This window comes from Rattus norvegicus, chromosome 7 (assembly GCF_021556685.1).
Source record: "Rattus norvegicus strain SHRSP/BbbUtx chromosome 7, alternate assembly SHRSP_T2T, whole genome shotgun sequence".
Lineage (NCBI taxonomy): Eukaryota > Metazoa > Chordata > Mammalia > Rodentia > Muridae > Rattus > Rattus norvegicus.
Window position 1 is genome coordinate 34,833,339 of NC_141540.1, and position 16,550 is coordinate 34,849,888.

General features: G+C 40.7%; 1 protein-coding gene across 12 annotated transcripts in view; it reads left to right on the forward strand.

The window, feature by feature from the left end:
- The window catches only part of Anks1b (ankyrin repeat and sterile alpha motif domain containing 1B), a 1,165,946-nt gene that overhangs the window by 820,886 nt on the left and 328,510 nt on the right, over positions 1-16,550 (forward strand). For all 12 annotated transcript variants that reach the window (NM_001414940.1, NM_001271371.3, XM_087557137.1 and 9 more), the window contains one exon: positions 12,750-12,848. In NM_001414940.1, the coding sequence (NP_001401869.1) occupies positions 12,750-12,848 (99 nt within the window). The remainder of the gene's footprint in view (positions 1-12,749; positions 12,849-16,550) is intronic.

Consider the following 16,550-nt stretch of genomic DNA (forward strand, 5'->3'; position numbering starts at 1 on the left):
TTCATGAGATTTCATTATTTCAAGCCAAAATGAGATGAAACAGTAAAAAGAAAAATCCAGTGCACACACAGACACTTGCATGCACATTTAGATACATACACACATATACACACTTACACATATACACACACATACACACACTTACATAGATACTTACACACACATACACATATAGACAAACAGGCACACAGTCACACACACACACACACACACACACACACATACTTGATTGTGGCAACTTTCCTTTTTTCTTCTAACACCCCTTGTTTGCTGCACTTGTGTTAATCTCTCCCAGTCTGAATACAATAAAATAAGGCAAACAGTAAATACCCATTGCATCTTCTCAACTGCTGTTACATGTCCTGAGACATGGCATTATTATTATCGTTATTTTTAATGACATAGAAAACTGTCCAGAGAACCCTAGATTTAAAAAAAAAAATAATGGAGAGAGCTTATGTGTTCAGGAATCATTGCCTGTTTCTAGATATCCAATGGAACTGTCCAACTGCCCATAGTGGGCAGTCAATGCCATAATGGGCACTCTCTGTTCATGGGCCCGTCTCTGGGCTCGTCTGCCTTACTCTGAGGAACGTCACACATAAGCACAGAAACTCTCAAGTGAGTTTCTTCCTTTTCCCAATGGGTAGATCTGCCCATGTACAAACACAGCTTCCAGGAGGCTCAGAACCAGAGCAGAAGCAGCCTGTAAAGTGAGAGGTAGCAAAGGAGAAGGGATTCAGTCACATAGTGTTCACCACAGGTAGAAATAAAATTTCTGGGACCATGGAGTACGTGTAGGCAGAAATTTTCTGCAACCCACTTTTAATAAGGATTCAGCCTCTCCTCTAGCCCACTACCCAGAAGAGGTAGTAGAAGAGAAAAGTTACTAGAATGTGGGGGAATAGACCTGTTCAGCAATAGTTCTTTGAGGGTGAGTACCATCTTCTTTGACAGCAGTTCTGTCCCATAGCAAACACCAACTATGGCTCAGTATCTGCAGACTAGTTCTCTAGGCAGGCAGACACCACACAGGAACCAACAACTACAGACCAGTGACACCAGACATGAACCGGCAACTGTAGTTCAATCCTGAAGAAACCACAAGCCTCACCAACCAGTCTGAGGTGAGACCACAGGAGCCTCATGAGCAATTCTTGGGTGAGTTTCTCTCAATGTCAACATTGCTAGTAGAACTCAACAACGCTGTGTAAGGCAACCAATGCTCAGTGCTTGTCTCCCAATATCTGTGGGTTCATATTTATACTCTTCATCCCAAGTCCTGTCATGCATTTGCTATATCAAAACATCCTTTTACCTGTGTCTGCTTCAGGAAAACATTCTTTCAACTATGTGCCCCTTCAGGTTTTCAACCTAATTACTGCTAAATCTTTGTCCATAGTTTATCAGTTTAGGATCTTTATCGAATACCATTTTGATTTACTGTACACATATGCACTGCATTTTGACCAAATTCACTTCCTAATTCCTCCCCCCATCCCTTCCCAGATTCCTCTTATTAGGTCTTCCTTCCAACTCCATGTATTCCTTTATTTCTATCCCTGAGTCCAGCCAATGCTGGTGGCGTGAACATGATGTAGGGCTACCATATGGAGCACAGGCAAGGTACCTGGAGCTGAATCTCTGAAGAAAACTGACTCTCCTTTTTCCAGCAGCAATAGTTGACAATTTCTCTTCAGCTAGAGGTGGAGCCTCATGAGCCCCTCCCCATTTGATGTTGGAATTTTGCCTGGTTCGATCTTACGCAGGTCTTGTACAGACAGTCACAGCCACTCTGAGTTCATGTACACAACAGGCCTGCCGTGTTCAGATAACACTGTTTCTTGAGAATCTGCCACAACCTCTGGTTCTTACAATCTTCCTGCCGCCTCTTCCAGGATGATCCCTGACCCTTGGCTTGTGGGGTGGGGCATGATAAAAATGTCTCGTTTAGGCTACGTGCTTCACTGTCTCTTCTCTGCAATGTGACCAGTTGTGGGTGTCTGTTTCCAGCTCTGTCCATGGCCAAAGGGGAGCTTCTCTGATGAAGGTTGAGAACCACATTAATCTATGGGTATAAAGCTGAGTATTTGGAGAACAGAGCCATGTGATTCTATAGTCATGGAGCAACATAACAATGATAATAGGTTCTGCCCCTAGGGACTGTAACCTACTGCAATGTTTATCTTTGCCATTTGGCTTTTCCCAATGGTTCAAATGTAAACTTCTATTTGCTATGAATTTGACTCCCCGGAGAAACCAATCCACATTGTTCTCTGAAAGATCAGCTCTTGTCTCTCTTTTTCCTTCAGATAGTTTGTAGGGCATGTTTCCATTTGGGTTGTTGAGTTCAATCTGTCACCCAGTTTCTTCAAATGTTCAGTACCCCATGGTCAGAGTAGCCAATTCTAAGTTAGTTGATCTCTTCCATTTTTCTTATTAGACTTGGAATAAAATCAAAGTCATTGGGTACCACAAGCCCTTTGCATCACTCATGCCTTTCCCTGTGTTCTACTCCAAAGTCCCTTCTTTGGTGAGCAAATTCTACTGCTGTCTGTCCCTACATGTTTGGCACTGTTCCCACGCGGTGCCTTTGTGCCCGCTGTTATCAGTAAATGTCCTTGTAATGGCTCTTCTCACCCTTTCCTTCATCCTTCTAATCATTTAAATTGCTTCCTCAAGCTTTCTTGCCCAGTCTTTCTGACACAGGTCTTCTGTGTTCAGAGTTGTTTTATCTCCGGCTTCTATTAAGTTCCTTTAGAGCAACTTGACTTTCTGTGTGAGTTTGAACACATTATTAGCTTGCTTGGGCATCCCACTTTTAATTTTGTAAGAAGGTTAATTGTAACAACTTTCGAAGTTGTTGTGGGCAAGAAATAGGGAGAGTGCTTAAAGGCATATAGTAAACATAGGAGTGCTAGCTCACAATTGACATGTTTTTTATTCAGTTATTTTCCTGTTTTATCCACTAGACTTTAACTTCTAATGGAAAAGGATCTTGTCTGTCATAGGAGAGTGATCTGAGAATCCCCAGTAACGTGCCTGACACAGAGGAATTGCTCAGAAACTGAGTTGAATAAATTTATGTTGACTAAATGAATGAGCGCCCATTCTTTCTCTCTGACATCTCTAAATTGGACTCTGTTGGTTCATTCCCAGCTTTCTGTGACCTCATTCCTAAGGCTATCCAAGTAAGAGCATGGTGTCAACTTAAGTTTCAATTGATATATTTTTCCCAGCAACCATATTTCCTTCAATATTACCTTTACACTTCAGAACAAATCATCCCTTCCTCTTTCCCTCCCTCCCAATCCATCTTGGTCCTTTTATCTTGAGTTTCTTTAACTAAAATGTATCTGAACATATTTTTCAGTGTCAGAAAACCCCATCACCTTTGAATCTGGAGATGTGTTTTTCTGAGGTCTGCCATCTCTGTGAGCTAATGAATGAGTTGTTATTTTGATTGGATTCTTAATGTTAGGAGCACGAAAGTGTCCACCTTCATGGACACTCCCCTTGGCCTAGTTGTGGTTCTTGGAGTCCACAACTCACACCCTTTTCTCTAGATCCTTAATATAGTAACAAGTAACACAAGCTCCCTTGACTTTTCCCAGATACACTCCACCTCCCTTCATTGCAAGACACCGCCCTTCTTCATTCTGGTTGTGAAAAAGACATAAAGGAGTCATGCAAACATGTCCCTGATCTGGAAACTTCTCCTCAGCTGACCAGTTAAACTTCTGACAAGGGATTACACAGAAGAAGGATCCCTCACACCCACCTGTTGCCAAATTGGTGCTCCCATCTCCTGGGCGGACCCAGTTCAGGACAGGACATATTCTGTAGTACTTTAGCCACAAGTATGCTCAGTCAGATTTAGTAAGAGGCTTGACTTTGGATTATAATGATATGAAATAACTAACTATTTGACCTTTCAGAGGATGTATAATTTATTAGAAATAAAATGTGTTTTATATATATAATGCATGGAAACTAATCCTGAGCAGTGTTACACATCTGTTGACTAAAGAAAACACCTGTTCCTAGACATCTGGTTCTCTTTCAGTAGAAAGTGAGGTCCTATCTTGGAGTCTGATAGACTAAAACACTGATCACAGATACATCAGATACGTGCAAACTTGAAATGATTTCACATGCCGAGACTATTCCCTCATCTATAAAACAAAAATAACTCCACCTAGCTCACAAGATTCTTACAAGATTTATAAGTGAACAGGCAGTGTAGCGGATGCCATGGACATGAACATTAGCACTTAGTATTCCTCCACACCACCATCCAAAGCAGTGTGTAAGAGGAGCCTATCGGAAATACCAAAGAATTGTGTTCCTCTTCAGGCAAGGGCAGAGTGTCCATGCTAAGCTACATGTTGCTCACTTTTCTCTTAAGAGGCACCAGAAAATAAATGTTCGGCCAATTAGATAGAAGAATAAAACTCAGTACCTGCCAAGATTATGTACAGCCTACTCAAGAAAAAAAAATGAACTTCACAGCTTGTAGTTGGAAAAGGACATGGGACAGCTGCTAACTGTTTTCCTTGCTCTGCTTTTGGCTTGTTCTTCTAATAGCTCGCCTTTTCCACTCTGCATTGCAATGAGAGCAGAACAAGTAGAACTGGGGTGTCCCCTCCAACCCCAACCCCACAGTCAGACTCAATGTCTGGGAAAGACCATTTAAAGTACCTAATATCCCAGCAACCCCTTTGGGATGGTGTAAAACCAGCTAGACACCATTGCTGCAGAAAAGAAGTTAACGCGCCATGGTTAGTTAGGGAACACTTAAGCCAGAAAAGCCTACAGGTCCCTGCCAGCCTGATTCCATGATTCAGTCAGTGAACAGAAAGGACCAGAGTGAGGGGGCGGGATGGGTCAGACGGCTTTCTAAATGATCTTCCACAGAGAGGGAGTCAGCTGCTTAAAATGCCATGAAGCCAGACATAAAGTACACTGGGGCACCTACATTTATGTAATTTCATGTGCCTCTTAAGCAAAATATATAAATGGCTTAAGCCAGGGCATGTTTTGTTTTGTTAAGCTGAATCTCTCCTTGCCTGCATTACCCACACTGGAGGTGGCATGGGGTTAAGAATGAGACTGATTCGTTGCCTGCTGTACTAGGAGGATGACTGGGGTAATTTATAAAAATATATTCCTCAGATCCAAGATAAATGGGGTTGCTGGAAGAATGAAATGTGTAAGACAATTTGAATGGTGCCTAGTTAGCACATAGAAAGAATTCAGTAACATATGTAGTTTACTCTAGCTTATATCAACTGCCACTTGTATAAGCGTTGAAGGAATCCAGTTCATATTGATTAGATAGATAACCTCTTTGAAGCTGTCTTTTGAAGTGTTTTGTGTGGCTGGATTTTCATCATCCCTGAGGAGGTGAGGTAGAGGACTGGGAAATACATGAAATAGTCTTTCCTGTAGGTGATCTGAGACAGGGTGGGTGTGGAGGACTCTCCCAGGGCAGTCTGTCTATACTGTCTGTCTTTCTATGTCTATGCATGTAACTGGGGGGAAAAGTAAGAACACTCAAATAAAATTTTGTTCACATAAACTTTTCTTCTTACCTCAAGAAGCTATGAACCAGCAGCCTCCAAAGTAAAGACTAAGGGCTGGAGAGATGGCTCAGTGATTAAGAGCACTGACTGCTCTTCCAGAGGTTCTGAGTTCAAATCCCAGCAACCACATGGTGGCTCACAACCATCTGTAATGGGATCTGATGCCCTCTTCTGGCATGGCATGAAGGTGTACATGCAGATAGAGTATTCATATATATAAAATAAATAAATCTTTGAAAAAACAAAAACTAGAGTCCCTCTCTGGTAGCTTTGAGAATTTTGGCCAAGGAAGAATAAATCCCTACACAGGTGGACATTACTCATTCTTTATAAATACAGGTAATGCTAAAGTTTATATGAGTTAGTCTCAAACTAACCATAATTACAATCAATAGTTTCATCAAGCCCTCCTAGACACTCAAATAAATAAATACCTCTTTACTTAAATTTCTTCTCCTTCTCCATTGCTTGAGAAAAGATGTCTCAAGGGGGAAAAAGACCTCAAAAGTAAGAGGTAAAAATGGTGACAGGGAGAAGGGGGGACTAGAGAGGTGGCTTTGTGGTTAAGAGCATTCGCTGTTCCCACAGAGGACCTGGGTTGGGTTTCCCGAACCCACGTGGTAACTCCAGTTCCGGGGGTTCCCTCACCCTCTTCTGGCCACCTCAGGCATGGCACGTACGCATATGTACATGCATGAGAATCACCCCTACATATTAAATAGAAACAAATAAATCTTGAAAACATGGTGACAGGGATTTCATTGTAGTCCTACTACCTGTTAAATACCAATCTTAAAACTAAATCTAAGAGTAAGTGTATTTTATCAAAATATATAACCTAAATGTAGGAGTGTCTCTAACTTACTGAGTAGTCATGAATATCCAGGAATGAAAGAAAGACAAGGAAGCAGAGAAACCCAGAAATGTCCACACCAACTTTTCTTCTTACCTCAAGAAACTGCAAACTTCAAAGTGAGGACTAGGGGCTGGAGAGATGCTTAGCTGTTAAGAGCACTGACTGCTCTTCCAGAGGTCCTGAGTTCAACTCCCAGCAACCACATGGTGGCTCACAACCATCTGTAATGGGATCTGTTGTGATGCTGAATTGATCATAGACATTTGGGGGGGGGATATGATTATGTTTTGTCTACATCTTCATTAGTTTTCTACTAATACTGTATTTTCTACCTTATCTATTAGTTTAAACATAAGGCCTTCATGGAATGTCATGCAGGCAGCATCTTTCATGTATGATATCGGGAGAATACAATTCTAATTCCAGCTTCAGAACAAAATTTTCATGTGACCTTAAATCCCAGAAAACTACTCATAAGCTAAAAAGTAGAGATAGTCGGGGGTTGGGGATTTGGCTCAGTGGTAGAGCGCTTGCCTAGCAAGCACAAGGCCCTGGGTTCGGTCCCCAGCTCTGAAAAAAAAAGTAGAGATAGTTAATTAAGCGTATATAGGAAATTCTGTTGCAATCAAGAGAGTATGTTATGAAGGCCTTAGATAGAAAGGTTGTCAAAGGGCTACAAATGCTTCTAATGCTGTTCTATTAGTATGAGATAAGGAATTAGGCGTAGAGTGTGTAGGCTGCAAGGTGGGACAGCAAGAGAAAGCATTTGCACAGAGGCCTGGTGACCCGAATTTCATCTCCAGAACCCACAGTGTAAAGAAACGAACTCCTGAAAGTTGCCCCCTGACCTCCACATGTATGTATGTCATGGCACACATGAGCTCACATTCAGATGCACACATCACACACACTGGTACAAATAATAATAATAATAATAATAATAATAATAATAATAATAATAATAAAATTGGAGCACACTCATCATCTATTACATGAGCATTTATAGTAATCGTGCTTCTGAATGATGAGGTAAATGTAGCTTTATTTTAATGCCGCACAGGAACATCAGAAATCTGTTACTTTTTGGAATAGCTACTATCCCAACCACTCAGCAGTCATGCATGGAATTTAGCTATAAACTGAGATCCAAGAGAGTCAAAGCTGAAAGGTAAGAAGCTAAGACATAGCCTTTTATTCTGAGAAACATAGTGTACAGCTTTCTGCTGTAAACATATACAAAAAATAAAGTGTGTATGCTTTTCATGCACAAGTTTTTCATGCACAAGTTTTTCACGAGCAAGTTTGCGAGAGATTAGTGTCGTTGTACCACGTATCCTGTTTTAAATAGCCCATTGAAGTAACGCCACACAAATTGTGAGAAGAATCTGATTGATCTAGTTATAAAGCAGACACCAATTTTCCCCACCAGTATTATCTCTCAATGTCTTCAGCTGGAGCCTGCCTGAAGAAAAAGAATGAAAACATTTCCTACTCTAGTGTGTAAGAAGAAGGAACCAGTCTTCCTGAGGTCCTCAGACGTGTTTCCCTAGCCCTCGATTTAATATGGAATGTGAAGTCAAAGATTCTAAATGAATGCAATACCGTGTTAAAGTCATGAAGCTGCACGAGCTGTTTTGAGAGCTGGAGCCATCGGTACAGACATCCCTGAAATATGATTTCAATAAATAGTTGTTCTCTCTCTAATGGGCCACTAAGCAGGAAACGCAACTCCTCATTCCCGTTTGGTCATCTCAGTGGTCTATCCGAGCCGAAAACCTCCATACATAACAATCTCCCCACGGTCTGAGAAGCTTCAGCTACCGGCGCATACGATATTAGGTGATTTCTCTTCGTTCTGAGATTTAAGAAGGTAATAGAGAACCCCGGATCTGTCAGTTCTGATCAGGAAAAGAGCAGCAGCATCTGTAAAAACACCACCCCGGGCCTCTGATCATGCTAATAAGTTGTTTAGTTACTGAGTAGCCAAACCACTTTCTCCATGATCACTCTTCCCAAACTACCTGTGTGGTGCAGAGTGCCAAGCTCATGAACATGTCCGTCTTATCTGCACTTATCATTACACAGTGTGGCTCTCGAACATCATAATAAATCAACACCACCCAAAGTGTGGCAACTTCATATTTTGACCACTGAAATATTGGAAGATAATTTGCTGAAGATCCTACATGTAATATTCATGGATTGTGACCAAATGGTATATAACTGACTATATCTGGAGAATGAGGAATATGTTTTACTCCTGGCTTGCTTGCCCCATCTATGTGACTTGACTATGGTTTCACTGTCAGTAAGTTAGAGAAAACCTGACTAATAGAATTAGCTACGGTGACAGACATGCTCCAAATCAGGAATTATCCAATACTGCAGCCACCAGCCAGGTTAGCCAGAAAGTCCTTGGGTTTGGGGCTGAAAGAACCTATTGGATTTGGCAACTAGTGGGGTCAGTCTTAACATTCGGTAGAGAAGTCTGTGGCGCTCATGTTTATTATGGGGGCAGATGACTAAGTGGTTGGGAGAGAATGGTATAATGGGATGGTGAGGAGAAGGAATGTACTGGAGTAGGTTTAGGCAGAGGACTAATGTGGAGCTCTGCTCACTAAACTAGTGGCTTATCAGTAACGTGCAGACTAGATGGAGTGTGGAGTTAGGTTCATATTAGGCTTTTACGGGGGGGGGGCGCGGGGACACTAAGTTAAGCTGAGAGTTTCTGCATTAACAAAAGGATGCCATGGACTGAGAGAAGACTGTAGCCCTGTAGGCAGAATTGAAATGTCTGTGGCCTTGACAGAGTAGCTGTGACCCAAGGGCAAAAGGAAATCTATTAACTCCTGCATTGCAACTTAACACTTCTGTGGTCTCACCTGAGTCTTTGCCTGTGTTTTAACTGTCCTAAACTGTCAATAAAGGTGGGGGGGAAAGCTATAAGAATTTATAGTACTATAGAGAAATTATCCTGGGCTGGAGAGATGGCTCAGCCGTTAAAGGCTAGGCTCACAACCAAATATATAAGAGAAATTATCCTATTAGCTAAGATTGCTCTGTCAAAAACAAACAAGCAAACCAAACCAAACAAACAAACATGTTTGTACTTCTCAGTCGTCGTTCCTTAAAGCCATCTTGAGGTTCTAAATTCTAAAACACTAAAATGACATTTCAAAATACATACTCTCTATATAATAACACTTATCAAAAGTTAAACGTGGCTGAAAGAATAACATTTTAATACACATTGATTTGTCTGCTTCATTTTACGAGGAAGAGCCAAGAAGCCTAAAAAAAAAAAATATGACTTAACTAAGTTTTCTCAACCCCGTGATCCAAATAGGTCCAAGCCACCTGACATTTTAAGCAAAAGATAGATTGAAGATAAATCAAGATATTGCAGGTTATTCTACGTATTATAAAAACGGGGAAAATAGAACATTTTCTTTTTATTTGTCTTTCTCATGGCACAAAGCAAGTGTACGTATTTGCCACACACAGCGTGACGTTTCTATTCGTGTGAACACCATATACGAAACAAATAAGTATAATTGGCAAAATGAAAAAACTCTAACAGTATACCTCATTGGGGACACTGAATCCTTTTCCTTGTGTTTTCCAATTCATAAGGTACATTCTTATATTTTTGTATCACAATTCTCTACCTTCCACTCGCTTTTAAAAGTGTTTTGCTAGTATCCTATATGCTAGGAAATCTGACCCAAGCATAGAAGGTTACAGTATATTTAATACTCTTTCAAAATTTCAGACTTCTGTACAACTGTTCCGAAAATCTCCTCTCTTGTTGAAAATAGAAAAGACAGTATAGGAATGGTGTCAAGGAAAGACAGTGGCCTTTTGGGACTGAACTGTTGAACCCATCAAATTATTCAAACACTGCTGCTAAATTTTTTGGATTAATTGTAGACCACAGGTCCCACAAACCATAAAACCTTTAGGATACGCCTGCTGATGTACAAAGAAAGTAGGCCCCACATTTTGCACGAGTTGAAGGTATGGACTGGTAATTCAGTCCATGAAAGTCATGACCGTGATCTAGCACATAAACGGTCAGTGTTCTGATCGTTCTTTTAGGGTGGGTACATGCTTTGGGAAATCCTCGGAGATTAAAAGTCAGACCGGGCTTCACATATCGCACTCAAACTCTCTTGAGTCCGTTTCTGGAAGTAATAATGGTTTCTCAAAATGAAGTCGTTTCTGCGCCCAGCCATGCTCTACCGCGTGCACGGGGTGATTTCTCGAGAGTTGTGTTTCCTGTGGCACAGTGCCAAGACTGGCTGTACTTGTTTTTCATTAGCCTTTTCATTATCATGCTGCTATATGCCTGGATCATTCTCCCTCCGCTGAGGTGGCTGGCGTAGCTTAAGCATTGGCATGATGCTCTGAGTAGGTGGAATGCTTTTGTTCAGTGAATGGACATCTTAAATCCCTAACCGTGATACCGTTCTAATGGCTTTAATCCTAACAACAGTCAATTATCAGTTTGCAACATGGTCTGATATGAAACTGTCTATACATCCATCTATTCTACCCTTCCTCTGTTCTTACCTGAGGAAAGGCATCTAATCCATTTCCTGCCCCACCCTGCATTTCTGCAGGTCTAACCTCCAACTAAAACTGCTTGATACTTTTCCATAGTTTTCTGCTTTCCACAACGATTAACTGAGCCCAGACCCATCCCATCCCTAAAACAGCTCTAGCACCCTCTTAATGGTCTGCAAAGCCCTAGGACTGCCCCTTCTAGTGCATTTGCTCTCGCGCTGAGCCTGTGTGTGTGTGTGTGTGTGTGTGTGTGTGTGTGTGTGTGTGTGTGTGTGTGTACCTGTTGTCCTCCATGTTTTTCTGTCATTTCTCTCTTAAGTATCTCGTACTAGCATTAATTGGATGAAAGTTGATTCATTCAGAAAAACAACAATGCAAACTCTTGAACTGCCACCCATTCCTCAAGTCCTCAATCTTGCCTTTTTGTTTTAATGGAATATAATTGCTGTACTTGTTTACGGAACACAATATGATCGTGGGATACATGTATGCAATGGACAATGACCAAATCTGGCTAATTAACGTTTCATCTTCCTAAATATCATCTCTACATTTTATAGAGTATTAGATTCTTATAATGATTTTAGAATCTCTAAAACTGTTATAGACTGTAGCTAATCTACTGAGTGATGCAATATTTTAATGAATTTCTTCCATCTATCCCTTCATCCAACTTCCCAGCCTCTCTTCATAGCCTGGCTTCTCCCAGTGAGTGAGAAGATGTGGTTCCCTTATTCCATTTAGATATTGGGGTCTTCAATTTAAAGAGGAACTTTATCTTGTAAACCCTGAAAGACTAGAGGTTAGGGACAAAATGAGCAGCCTGTAATTTTCCATTTCAAACACTGTCAGGGGCTTAAAACACTCGCTTGAGATCTGAGACACTTCAAAGTAGACTGATCCTTGGAGAATGCGAGGTCCAGTCTTTTCATCTTATAGGGAAGGAAACTGAGGCCCAGCCATAAAAGCCAAGTGATCTTTCTAAATTTAGAATTCCATCATGTGACTCTTTTTTTAAGTATACTTGTGCTTTTCTATAGGTTAGTGCACATGGTTTCCTCTGCGTCCTTCTTGTTTGAGGTCCTAAGCATACTTCAGATATTTGATTATACATCACCTTCTCCAAAAAACAAAACAAAAAAAAAATGTGCCCTTCATCGTCTCAGGATTCCCAAGCAAGCATCTCATGGTACCTGTTTGCAGTATGCAAATGGAAGCTACCATCATTTGCACACATTTGCATCTTGTTCATTGTTCCATCTCCATGTTTTAAGAATCTGACATTCGATATTCTAAAATGAATTATTTTTACTTTTAACCTGCCATGTACCTGTCAATTTTCCCATCAGCCCTCCTCACAAAATCTATTTTCAGATTAGTTTTTAAAAATAAACTGACTCATGCACTTCCTTCTAGAAGTCACTGAAAATCCTGAATGACGATTCTTCCCGGAAGCCCTTATATGTTTACAGGAACAGAATCCTAAGTCATAGGGATGACTCTTCAATGCAGAGAACGTAGCCATAATAGTAAGTCATGGGAGATGTATGTGAGGGAAGGTCCGCTCTCATACCCCTCCCATAAGTCCCACGGTGACCTAATCTTCACTCACACAAAGTACAACTCTTGTTTTTGTTTGTAGAACTCAGAGAACTTGTTTAACTCTGTGAAAAGTAAATTCTTCTTATCTCACATAGCTTAAATGCTGGATCTATCATATAACGTTTCTGGTTTTATTTCAGGGAAGCAATGTTATGGAAGATCAGGATTTGTTGGAAATTGGAATCCTTAACTCTGGTCACAGACAAAGAATTCTACAGGCGATCCAGCTGCTTCCAAAGGTAAGGGATGCTTCACTAGGCTCACCTCATAAATAGCTTCTAATTGACTTATGGCCAAAGCATACAGTGGTATAGGCTTGGGAGTACAGTATTTCTACGTGCTGCTACAGCCCATAACAAAAGTCTTAAGTCCTGCTTTAATCAGACACAAAAGACAACCACAAGCTTCACTTGGTTTTAAACTAACCTGCAAGAATGGCATATAGCAAGCTCTGCAGAGTAGTGGGACAGATTCAGGATATCCTTTCTGCGTGAATCCTAACTCAGGCCTGGTGACGACTTAAAGAAGATGGGATTCATGTTGATTGAGTTCAGAAATGTTCTTGGCTTAAAAGCTTCATGAATGGGGAAAAAAAAACTTTTGTTGGCTATACATCTGACAGGATTAATATCTAGAATATATATTTTAAAACTAAACAAATAAATATACAAACAAACAAAACCCTGAACTCCACCTCTTCAGACCAAACAACCCAATCAATAGATAGGTTAATGGAATACAAAGGTAGTTCCCAGAAGAGGAGAAGTAGATGGCCAACAAGTATGCTAAAAGTGTTGAGCAGCCTTCTTTGCTGTGCTGAATAGTTTTATGTCAGCTCACCACAGGTTAGAGCCTTTGAGGAGGGAACCTCAATTGAGAGATAACGTCGATTAAGAATGTACCCCATCTAAGACAGCCATAAAGAAGATGCAGAGTAAAAGTAGAACAAGATTCCATCTCATCCCATTCTTGGTGGTGAGCATGAAGAAAACAAGCAACAACCAATGCTAACGAGGATGTAGGGGAAATAAAATGTTTATGTGCTGTTGGTAGAGATGTAAATTAGCCCATTCACTGGCCCAAAAGCTCCTCATAAAGCTCCAGATATCATTACCTAATTATAATGACCAAGAGGTGTATTTTTAAGAACTCTGAAGTCGGTATGCTATATAGATTCCTGCATACTGCAGCTATGGAGTCAGCCTAAGTATTCATTAGCATGTGAATCATTTTCTTAGTGTTGAATATAGATGGTATATATGAATGATGGAGTTTTGTTCGCCATAATAAGAAATGAAATCTTGTCATTATATGGAATATATAGTCAACTGAGATCATCGCATTAAGCCAAATTAAATGTAGAAAGAAAAGCATTGCATGTTTTCTTTCATTTGTGGATCCTAGAATTCCTTGTAAACCAATAAAAGAACCTATATCCACACATACATGTGGGCAGCATGAAAACAGAAGGGAAATATTGCAATGGAGAGACCGTCAGAAGGAGCGGTGGGGAGGGGGGGCTAAGGGAAGAGATGGGTGTGGTCAAAGTCCAGGATATTCCTAAAGAATCTGTACAAGAATGGACACTATATGCAATGAGCACACACCAATAAGAATGTTGGGAGTGAAAGAGCTTCATACTTCAAAGAAGCAAGTCCAAGACTTAGCCTCTAGAGTTCCTACCAGGGAACCGCCTAATAACAAAAGACAGAAATCCACTGTGCCCCATCCCATCACCCATTTGAAGTTGATAAGTTGGTTTTCCAGTCTAGACATGATTCGTCATTCTTTGTGGAAACTGTGTAACCTAGCAACGGAGCTGACCTTATGTTTTTAGACAAGGTTTTAAAGGAAGAGGTAGGATGTAAGTACCAGTCTTTCAAGGTAGGTAGGATTTTAATTGGTAAGGGAAGGGAAAGGCACTTCAGGAGGCCAGAAGGAACTGTGTAATTACAGGTGTTACCCAGGCAATCACTTTCTGGAAGCATTTGGGAAATAGTCATTTGGAATCCAGTGGGCTTGGTGGAACCATGGGAATGTTCTTAATGGCCGTGAACAATATGGTTAAAATATTTAGGGCGGTAAATTTTGTGTGCATTTGCCATGGTTTCCAAAATCATCAGAACACAAGAAAATGCAATGTGCTTAAAATAATTGAAAAGTGTGACCTATAGCCAAAGGTGAAGCAGAAAGAGTGGGTTTCTTCTATTTGTACAAGACTAAGTAATTTGATTGTGTTTTGTGGGCATTAGGGAATGCCTCTGAGTAGAATACTCTATTCTGCTCACTTCTGGAAGCAATTTACCATAGGAACTGAAGGAGAGAGGGTTGAAAGTCGAGTCTTCCAGCAGAGAAAAGATGAGGAGAGGAAAGACTGGAGAGCAGGTGAACTGTAATGGGGGCACCTCACTCATGAGCAGTTGCTGGGTCTTCTCCCCTGTTTATCTCTCTTCCTGTCTAGGGAGAGTAGTTTCTCCTCAGACAGAGAAAGATAAATATTAATCACCGTTTCTTAGCAAGTGATCTGATGAAATTTGCCCATTGACAGTGAACTAAGTTTCTGCTGACAGGAAGTTAACACCTTAGCAGATTTGAGGAGAGTCAGGCACTCTGAAGAGCTTAATCATGCAAGTTATTATGTTAAAAAGGAAAGAATGAAAAATGCCTTTAGACTTAATTCTTAGAATAATTCCCAAAGGCATGTTATTTACCTTGCTACTTAACGTATTATTTTCTTAATAAATTTCTCCTTGCCTTAAGCAAGGGCTTGTACAAAGCTGTATACAACACCCAATGCAGTCCTCACCCCTTAAAACAAGTAGGAGCACCTCATGTCAGTGAATGGCTTCTGTGCCATTTTTTAATGTTCAGTCCAGACATGATAAGGAGTCTCAGTTCTCCTAAGAAACTTGGTCTAACCTGGAACCACTTCTTACTACATTAGCAGTTAGAAATCTAATGCAAGCACGCACCCCTTTAGTAAGCCGGCCAATGAATATTCTGTTCTGTTATAATGGTTAGGCTACCCGAACTAATTCTTCATTGATCCTCTCCACCCTGGACCATTCGCTCACCTCCATTTCTCCCTCCTGGTTGCTCTGCACCTCAGCAAATGGAATTTCATGGTGTCTCTCTCCATCAACCCTTTCAAACTATGAAATCAAATCATATCACACCAGGCTGAAGCTCATGAGTGTGATTTTTTCCTAAGCCTTCAGGATTAGAAGGAAGCCCTTACCTTGGCCTACAAAAGACAACAGGATCTGTCCTTTTCCTACTACGTGGTTATATTTATCATTCTCTTCTTCTACACTCCAGCCAATGACTTTCTCTTTGTTATACAGAGTGACAAGCTCATTTCCGCCTTGGGCGCTTTGTTGATCCTTCAAATCCCCATACAATGGTAAGACTTGGACTCAGATACCCACTCCACAGAGGCATTCCCTGCTTGGCGGCCTCCCCTCAGTAGCTATCACTCTCTTTGATAGTGCCTGCTTTATTTGCCCCCATAGCACCTATGGCTATCTGAAGTTTATTGTTTATTTGTTTCTTCATCATTTTCCGTCTTGCCATGAGGTAGCCAGTCCCAGAAGTTCAGGAACCTTGACTTCTATGCTCCTTTCTATAAAACTAACACCTTCACGGTTGCTGTCCCCAAGTAGCTATGCAAGAAATACTTGAGAACATGCAGTAATCTCTGATTTATTTGAGATCTTTGCATCCTTATGCTTGCCCCTATCTGTAGATACTGATGAGAATCTGTACATAAGCATCCTAGCAACAGAAATCACTCAGTGTCTTGAAATTTCTTTGTACTCCATCCCATAAAATGACCATTAAATGAATGAATGAATGAGTCAATCAAAGTTGCCTCATACACCACTCAAATACTTTTAAAACTCAGAATGCTTCAATTTTAAGATAATTCTAGAATCATCCAC